We start from the raw sequence: 10,130 nt of genomic DNA on the forward strand, positions 1-10,130 counted from the left end.
AGGATTTGCAATGCTCATAATAGATCTATCCGTAAGCAATCTACTATTGTTCTTCTTTGCTGTTTTTATGTGGGAATCACCACTTGGTATAGGTTCGTCCTTGATACGATTACCGGTGGAAATTTCTTGATGTGTCCTTCTCTTGATGCTTTTAATGCTATGGGAAATTTAGTGGGTTCACCACCTCTTAAGATTAATGAAACAACTTTGACTCTTGAGCATGTTATGGAAAGATTGGATGCTATTGAAAAGAAAATGCTTAGTGAAGAGCATAATGAAAACTTGGATAAAAAAATACATGATTTTTCTACTAAAATTGGGTCAAAAGCGGGAGAAGTTTTTAAGTTGCTAAAATAAAAGGGGACCGTAATTCATGAAAGAATTGAAGAAAGCCCGTCTCAGATTGATAAACTAGAAGAAATCTTTAATAATCTAAGTACGACTTTTGCTTCTGCTAAAACTATTGAAAAAACTCCCGTAAAGATTGGCAAGATTACTCAAGTTACTAAGAACATGGGTGCAACTTCTAGTAATAATAGTAGAGAGGATCTTAACATGATTAGTATTCACCCGAATTTCGTTGAAGTTATAAGAGATCCCTTGGGCAAGAATGACTTCTTTAAATTTGTTCCTAGGTGTATTATCATTAAAAATTTATATGCTAAATTTCTGAAAAATTCTAAGTGCTTGATTGAAGAGTTGGAGAACAAAGATGACAAAACTTAGATCCTTGTTTTATGCCTAGCTAGGGGCGTGAAACAATAGCGCTTGTTGGGCGGTAACCCAATGAATAAAATTTATTTTTGCTTTTTGCTTCCTATTCTTGAATGTTTGCACAATTATTCCATTGTTATGATTGTGTTTTTTGTTTTTTAATTAGTGTTTGTGCCAAGTAAAGCCTTTAGGGTCTTCTTGGGTGATAGTTGACTTGATCTTGCTGAAAAACAGAAACTTTCGCGTTCACGCAAATAATTTTAATTTTTAACCAGGGCATGATAAAATACAAATTATTTTTGAGGAAGATTAATATACAAATTTATCAGGTCGTCCTAATTTTTCAGAATTTTTGGATTTACATAAGTATTCAAAACACCCAGATTGCTACAGACTGCTTTGTTTTTGACAGATTATGTTTTCTTTATGTTGTGTGCTTGTTTTGATGATTATATGGTTTTCTTTGAAGAGTTTTTGCCATAGAAAAGTTGGAATACAATAGATATAATGCAAGAATAAAATATGAATTGGTTTGCAACAGCACTTATAGTAGTGATTTATTTTCTTATACTAACGAATCTCACGAAGGTTTTGTTGAGTTTTGTGTGATTTAAGTTTTCAAGTTTTGGGTTATCTTATGATGGATGAAGGAATAAGGAGTAAGAAAAGCCTAAGCTTGGGGATGCCCATGGCATACCAAGCTATTTATCCAAAGAGAAGCAAGCAACTAAGCTTGGGGATGCCCCGAGTGGCATCCTCTCTTTCTTCTAACGACCATCGGTATATTACTTGAAGCTATATTTTTATTCGTCACATACTATGAGTTTTGCTTGGAGCGTCTTGTATGATATGAGTCTTTGCTTGTTTTGCTTTGTGTTCTTAGTCATGAATCCTTGCTGGACACACCTATTTGAGAGAGCCAAAATTATGCCGTGACTTGTTAGAATTGCTCTCTATGCTTCACTTAAATTTGTATGAGCTATGGAATTGTTCTAGTGCTTCACTTATATCTTTTTTAGCATGGTGTGCTTTAGTATTTTTGAAGAAATGCTCTCCTGCTTCACTTAGATCTATTTGAGAGTTAGTAAAATTTTGAAGAAATTCTCTCTTGCTTCACTTAAATTAATTTGAGAGAAAGAAATATTAAGCTCATGATCTTCACTTATATTTGTTTGATCTTATCAAAAGAAACACATAATAATTAGTCCCAAAGTGATAGATATCCAAGAAGGATATAATAAAAACTTTCACGAAGATCATTGGACAAAATAAACTTGATTCCTTGTAATAGTTTTGAGATATGATGATGTGATATGTGAGTCATGTTGATGAGTAATTATGCTTTAGTAAGAATATTGGTGTTAAGGTTTGTGATTCCCTATGCAAGCATGAAAGTTAATAGTTGTTGAAATTACATCCTACTTGTGGTGCATTATTCGGTGTTAATTATGTTCAATGCTCTCTTATGAGATTATTCGTTTCTTAGTTGGTCGCTTCTCAATGTTTTGCTAGCCTTCATTTGGCACTAAGTATGATCACTACTTGTGCATCCAAAATCCTTTAAACCAGTTTTGCCACATGAGTCCACTATACCTACCTATATGAGGTATTCTTTTGCCATTCTAAGCAAATTTGTATGTGCCATATCTAATTTTCAAAATAAATTTCTCTTTTGTGTGCTTGTACTGCTCGCGAGGCGGTGAGGGGTGGCCGATATTTTCCATGCTAGATGTGTTATTCTCACGATGAGTGTTTAATCACTTGTCATTGCACGAGAGTAAGGCAAAGGTATTAGGAATGCCCAGTCCCGAAATGAAAAATGAAATTACTTTATGTTGTCAAATAATAAATTCCTTGGAAAGTGTTGGTATGGAAGGCACCCGTGGATATGGCTAGCCATGGAAGGTGAAAGTATGGTGGAAAAAGGAATAAACTTTAATTTCTGTTCGGGAACCGCCTATGATATATCTAGCATGGAAAGTGTGGGGAACTCTAAGTCGTTTTCGTTGGTAGGAAAAGTATGCCTCTCAAAATGTTTTTATCTCTTAATTTTTGCTTTGAGCTCTGGCACCTCTACAAATCCCTACTTCCCTCGGCGAAGGGCTTTTCTTTTACTTTATGCAATTTTTATTTTTTTACTTGAGTCTCCATCTTATCTTATAAAGCACCAACTAGGGGGCACTATGATCGTACTTGAGCATTGGATGTAGCTAATACGCGAGTGTGTTTCATGAATGGATAACTTATTTTAGCATTGATATTTTGAAAGACATTGTTGCTTGTTGATATGCTCGAGTATTTAAGTCTCATGTCAAAACTAGACTATTGCTTTGAATCATATAAAAGTCCAAATGTCCATGCTATAAAGAAAATGAGACGACATGTTAGGCAGCATTCCACATCAAAAATTCTGTTTTTATCATTTACCTACTCGAGGACGAGCAAGAATTAAGCTTGGGGATGCTGATAGGTCTCCAACGTATCTATAATTTTTTATTGTTCCATGCTATTGTATTATCATTCTTAGATGTTTTACATTCATTCTATAGTCAGTTTATATCATTTTTTGGTACTAACCTATTGACATAGTGCCAAGTGCCAGTTGTTGTTTTTTGCATGTTTTTTACATCGCATGTAATCAATATCAAACGGAGTCCAAACGCAGCTAAACTTTTTGTGGATTTTTTAGGACCAGAAGACATCCAATGGGTCGGAGAAGCGCCTGGGGGGGTGCTCTGAGGGGAGCACAACCCACCAGGGTGTGCCTGGAGGCCCATGCGCGCCCTGGTGGGTTGTGCTCCCCTCGGGTGTCCTCCGGACCGCCTCTTTACTCTATAAATACCCCAATATTACAGAAACCCTAGGGGACTCAACGAAAATCAATTCCAGCCGCCGCAAGTTCCAGAACCACCAAATCCAATCTAGACACCATCACAGAGGGGTTCATCATGTCCATTGGTGCCTCTCCGATGATGCGTGAGTAGTTCTTTGTAGACCTTCGGGTCCGTAGTTAGTAGCTAGATGGCTTCCTCTCTCTCTCTCTCTCTCTCTCTCGTTTGATTCTCAATACAATGGTCTCTTGGAGATCCATATGATGTAATTATTTTTGTGGTGTGTTTGTTGGGATCCGATGAACTTTGAGTTTATGATCAGATCTATCTCTTTTTATCCATGAAAGTTATTTGAGTCTTCTTTGATCTCTTATATTCATGATTGATTATAGCCTCGTATTTCTTCTTCGATATTTGGGTTTTGTTTGGCCAACTTGTTCTATTTATCTTGCAATGCGAAGCGGTGCTTTGTGATGGATTCGATCTTACGGTGCTTGATCCCAGTGACAGAAGGGGAACCGGCACGTATGTATCGTTGCTTTACAGATAACAAGATGGGGTCTATTTCTACATAAATAGATCTTATCTACATCATGTCATCGTTCTTATTGCATTACTCCGTTTCTCAATGAACTTAATACACTAGATGCATGCTGGATAGCGGTCGATGTGTGGAGTAATAATTGTAGATGCAGGCAGGAGTCGGTCTACTAATCTTGGATGTCATGCCTATATAATGATCATTGCCTGGACAGCGTCATGGTTATTTGAAGTTCTATCAATTGCCCAACAGTAATTCGTTTATCCACCGTTTGCTATTTTTCTCGAGAGAAGCCACTAGTGAAACCTACGACCCCTGGGTCTCTTCTTTAATATATTTGCCTTTGCGATCTATTTTTCTTTGTTTTTATTTTTAGATCTATTAAACCAAAAATACAAAAATACCCTGCTGCAATTTATTTTATTCGAGATTTATTTATCTCATCTATCATATTTTTATCACGTCCGTTTGCCAATTTCTGGCGCCTTTACCCGAAAGGGATTGACGACCCCTTTAACCCGTCGGGTTGCGACTATTTGTTATCTGTGTGCAGGTGCTGTTTACGTAGTGTTGCTTGGTTCTCCTACTGGTTCGATAAACTTGGTCTTATCACTGAGGGAAATACCTATCGTCGCTGTGTTGCATCATCCCTTCCTCTTTGGGGAAATACCGACGTAGTCTAGCAAACATCAGTCGGGGGGCCGACCGTGGGCTCGGTTGGACGAACAATGAAGGAGGGGAGGAAGACGACAACGGGGGAGGTGCTGGGTGATACGTAAATTTTGCATCATGCTTTTATATTGATATTTATTGCATTATGGGTTGTTATTACACATTATATCACAACACTTTTGCATATTCTCTATTATTTTATAAGGTTTACATGAAGAGGGAGAATGCCGACACCTGGAATTCTGGGCTCGAAAATGAGCAAATATTAGAGACCTATTCTGCACAACTCCAAAAGTCCTGAAACTTCACGGAGCATGTTTTTAGAATAAATAAAAAATATTGGGCGAAGAAATTACAAGAGGGGGGCCACCAGCCAGCCACAAGGGTGGAGGGCGCGCCCCCCGACCTTGTGGGCCCCCTGACAGGCCTCCGGTGCCCATCTTTTTCTATATGGTGTCTTTTACCCTAGAAAAAATCAAGAAGGAAGCCTTCGGAACGAAGCGCCGCCGTCTCAAGGCGGAACCTGGGTAGAACCAATCTAGGGCTCCAGCGGAGCTGTTCTGCTGGGGAAACATCCCTCTGGGAGTGGCAAATCGAACCCATCGCCATCACCAATGATCCTCTCATCGAGATGGGTTCAATCTCCATCAACATCTTCACCAGCACCATCTCCTCTCAAACCCTAGTTCATCTCTTGTATTCGATCTTGGTCCCAAAACCTCAGATTGGTACCTGTGGGTTGCTAGTGGTGTTGATTACTCCTTGTAGTTGATGCTAGTTGGTTTATCCGGTGGAAGATTATATTTTCAGATCCTTAATGATAATTAATACTCCTCTGATCTTGATCATAAATATGTTTTGTGAGTCGTTATGTTTGTTCCTAAGGACATGAGAGAAGTCTTGTTATAAGTAATCATGTGAATTTGGTATTGTTCGATATTTTCATGAGATGTATGTTGTCTTTTCTCTAGTGGTGTTATGTGAACGTCGACTACATGACACTTCACCATTATTTGGGGCTAGGGGAAGGCATTGGGAAGTAATAAGTAAATGATGGGTTGCTAGAGTGGCAGAAGCTTAAACCCTAGTTTATGTGTTGCTTTGTAAGGGACTGATTTGGATCCATATGTTTCATGCTATAATTAGGTTTACCTTAATTCTTCTTTCGTAGTTACGGATGCTTGCGAGAGAGGTTAATCATAAGTGGGAGGCTTGTTCAAGGAAAGGCAGCGCCCAAGCACCAGTCCACCCACGTATCAAATTATCAAAGTAACGAATGCGAATCATATGAGCATAATGAAAACTAGTTTAAGAACAATTTCCATGTGTCCTCGGGAGCGCTTTGCTTTATATAAGAGTCCGTCCAGGCTTGTTCTTTGGTACAAAAAAGGATTGTGCCACTTTGCTGCACCTTAGTTACTTTATTTACTTGTTACCTGTTACGATTTATCTTATCACAAAACTATCTGTTACCGATAATTTCAGTGCTTGCAGAGTATATCTTGCTGAAAACCGCTTGTCATTTCTTTCTGCTCCTCGTTGGGTTCGACACTCTTACTTACCGAAAGGACTATGATAGATCCCCTATACTTGTGGGTCATCACTGGGCATGTCCCTATGGCCTAAGGCCCAGGGGCAGGGTTTTTCCTTTTTCTTTTTTTCTTTTCATTTCCTATTCTTTTTTATTTTAGCTTATGTTTTCTATTTTCTTTTAAAATAAATTAGTCTTATATAATATAAAACTTGCACCACTATTAGTGTTTTAAAATAAGCCACTGCCACAAAAAGTTTGGTACTTAAATAAATTAGTTTACAAATTTTATAATTTAAAAAGTATGTAAATTATTGTTTTAGCCCATGCTTTAATTATTTTAGGGCATTTAAACACTTTATAAAATGTTATTTTCTCCACCATAATTATCTATGGATTATTTGCCACATTATGAACATTTTAGTCTTCATGTTTGTGAATTTTTTTATTTCACTTATAATTTGAATTTGAATTCAAAGTGGAATTTGAAATGTGATATGGATCAAGATGATTAAGCATTGTTTAACATAATGACTTAGCTTAATCGAAGAGGTTAATGTAGCTCAGGACACAGGGGTGTTACACTCATATTGGCAACCAGTAGATGTATCTTTTTAAAAAAAAAAATTGGGACAATCTTTTTTTATTCAGGTTGTAAGCTATGATATATTTATTTGTGTTGTGGAACTATGCTATTTTTTGTTTGCTTACGAAACTATGCAAAATATATGTATATTTGTTGAAAAACGGCGGCAGGCCGGCCACGCGGGCAGATATGGGTTGGCGTGTTGGCCGCACTGCCGACTCAAATTAAAAAGAGGGCGGACGCCGAGCGGGCGGACGACCTAAACGGACAAAAAAACCGAACAAAGCACACGTTCATTTGAGTCGGCGCGTTGGAGTTGTTGTTAGATGATTGGTTCACCATGCATTCGGTTCCACTGACCAATCAACCCGTGTATGTGAATGTATGTATTCACCTCCTCTTTCATGGGAGAAACCACAGCACTCAAATACACAAATACAAACCCTAACCAAATCAATGCTATGAAGATCCCTCCAGGATCAAAGCATTGAGGCCAGGTTCGGACTTGCGCACCACTATGGCCGGTCTGCCGCCACGGACGGTTCGGCAAGCGAGGGACGCGCCGTTCGAAACCGACGGATCGGTGTGCGCCGCACTGGCAAAGGAGCCGCATGTGCGCCCGGCATCTCCTCATCCCCGTTCTTTAATCAGCCCGTGCAGCTAGCCAGAGCATGAGCTGTGCCCGGACGCAATAACCATCTGGACCAGCCTGCCCCCGCCCGCCCTTCCTTTCCCCCTCCCCTCCCCGTGCCCCATCCCCGGTGGTCGGATCGCGCCCCGCTTTCCCCTTCCTCGCTGTGCAAGCTCACCGCCCGCTTTGCTTGGCTACTGGCTGGCTAGCCCACTGATTGGACGCGCGCCGGTACACATGCATACACGTACGCGGCGTCGTTGCGTGGCGCTCCCGGTTTGTCCCTGCTCGTGTAACCCACCTCTACAGGACAAGCGACATGCTGGCGCCCGACGATGGATTGGCTTCTATTTTGGCCGTTTTTCATCATTGGTGCCGCGGTCACAAGCAACGGCATTCTCATCGGGTTAACTGCGAGCGTGGTAGTAGGTGCCGTCGGCGTGGCCATGCTCGACTTACTACTACCACTGCAGAACTGTGTACCAATGACAGTACGGGAGATGGGCCAAGCAAAGACTTTATCAGAGTGGAGCCAGCGTAGCTTTGGTGGTAATTGGTAAACGTGGGTCTTCTTTCTCATTTCTGCAATCACATCAAGCGGAAAACCCCGCTGCAAACGGCGGTGCAAGGATTGGCTGCCATGGAAAAATGCATGTGCGCCCCCTGTAGCTGTAGGTGAACCTTAACCACCAGCCAATAGCCATCCCAACACAGCACGATATATATCCATGTACACACAAGGACACCGCAACTTGAGGGAGGGAGTCAGGGAGGGAGGAGGATATATGTACATACTGGCACATCGCTACGGCATTCGATTGGAGGGCAGCAGCATCCTCTGACCTGCCAAACTGCCCCCAGCACCGGCAGCGGAGCCTTGGCCATTTCCTCCCTTCCAAGCACCGCCAATCTTGTCCGACCTCCCTCCGCGTCCGCCGCGGTGCCAAACCCAAGAAAGGCACAGCACCGCCAATCTGTGCAGCGGGAAGCTCGGGGAGAGAGAGGATTAGACTGACTGACGCGACAATGGGGGCTTCCTCTTGCTCCTCCGTGCGGCTGCTGCTGCCGCTGCTCTGCCTGCTGGGCTTCTGCTTCGCGGCGAGCCACCAGAAGTCGGACTCGTGCGACGGGGACCTCCAGGTGGCGCGCCTCGTGCCCTTTGACACCGACGCCTTCCACTGCATCACGCTCTGGAAGGACGAGGACTTCATCCTCAGGGTACGCCTTCTCTCACCGCATTGCTGCGGATTTCTGGTCTGTGTTTTCCAGCAATCAAGCCGTGGCCGCCTGATCTGATCCGGAATGCTTCTTGTGTCGCCACTCGCCAGTACAAGAACACGGGGACGAGCCAGTGGAGCTTCGTGCTGTCGGCGCCGGAGAAGAGATCCTACGTGGCGGTGGGGTTCTCGGGCAAGGGGGGCATGGTGGGCAGCAGCGCCATGGTCGGCTGGTCGTCGGGCGGCAAGGGCGCCGCCAAGCAGTACTACCTGCAGGGCAGGAGCCCGGAGGCCGTGACGCCGGACGACGGCCGGCTCACCCTGGTCAGGAACCGGACCGTCGCCGTGTCCAAGTCCGGTCGGCTCTACCTGGCCTTCGAGCTCAGCACCGACCGCCCGCAGCCGTACCTGATCTACTCCGTGGGCTACGAGGGCAGCCTCCCTTCCTCCTCCGACTACACGATCCAGATGCACCGCGACATGGGCTCCCGCTCCTTCAAGTTCGCCTCCGGTACGTACATCCATCCATTATTAATTCCACCGCTAATTCTCTTTTCTGCTTGAGAGAGCAGTAGTTCCGTAAGAAAAACGGCCAGTACACATTTTTTACTTACCGAGGAGGATCTGTGGGTTGGTTTGTGTCCAGCGTCGCCGTCCAGCGCCGGCGGCGAGTCGGGCGAGGAGGGGTTCCCGGCGAAGAGGTGGCACGGGCTGCTGTCCATGATGGGGTGGGGCGTGCTGCTGCCGATGGGCATGATGGTGGCCCGCTACTTCCGGCGGCAGGACCCCTACTGGTTCTACGGCCACATCGCCGTGCAGGGGCTGGGCTTCCTCATCGGCATCGCGGCGGTGGTCCTCGGCTTCCGGCTCAACGGGGACGGGCTCAAGAACATCGTGGTGCACAAGGTCATCGGCATCTCCATCCTGTCCATGGCATGCCTCCAGGTACGCACGCCGCACAGAATTCTTCTTGAGTATGAGCCTCATTAGATCAGCCTTAATCTTTTTTTACTGGATTAACCTTAATCTTAAGAGCATGGGGCGGTGGTTGTGTGGAAATTGCTGGCTAATCTGAGTCCACTTTTGGCTCCTTGGCTGGCTGGATACATGTGCTGTGGCATCTAATCATTTGAGTTGCCAGAATGGCATGTGCTGTGTGGGATGGGAACACAAGCCTGGAACAGCAAGAAATTTTACCAGCTTATTAGTTTCTAGTAGTAGTACTGTAGTAGATGTTGACTGTGAATCCGACTTGCTAGTTAAGTGTAATTTCCACATGCCCCGTGATGTTCTTGCCATCAGAATTGATGCTTCCATTCGTTGACTCCTCCGAGAATAGTACACACTGTCGGTCGCGTTCATGCATGTTCTTGAGGACGGCAGAAGAACATTCTCCCGAGAGAGAGA

General features: G+C 43.6%; 1 protein-coding gene across 1 annotated transcript in view; it reads left to right on the plus strand.

Annotated features, from left to right (window-relative positions):
• Nucleotides 1–8,257: 8,257 nt before the first annotated feature.
• Nucleotides 8,258–10,130, plus strand: part of LOC119355596 (cytochrome b561 and DOMON domain-containing protein At3g07570-like) — a 3,165-nt gene continuing 1,292 nt past the window's right edge. The window contains exons 1-3 of the mRNA XM_037622419.1: nt 8,258–8,724; nt 8,835–9,234; nt 9,370–9,668. Coding sequence (XP_037478316.1) covers nt 8,533–8,724; nt 8,835–9,234; nt 9,370–9,668 — 891 coding nt within the window. The 5' untranslated portion in view covers nt 8,258–8,532. The remainder of the gene's footprint in view (nt 8,725–8,834; nt 9,235–9,369; nt 9,669–10,130) is intronic.

Source organism: Triticum dicoccoides, chromosome 2A, assembly GCF_002162155.2.
Source record: "Triticum dicoccoides isolate Atlit2015 ecotype Zavitan chromosome 2A, WEW_v2.0, whole genome shotgun sequence".
NCBI lineage: Eukaryota > Viridiplantae > Streptophyta > Magnoliopsida > Poales > Poaceae > Triticum > Triticum dicoccoides.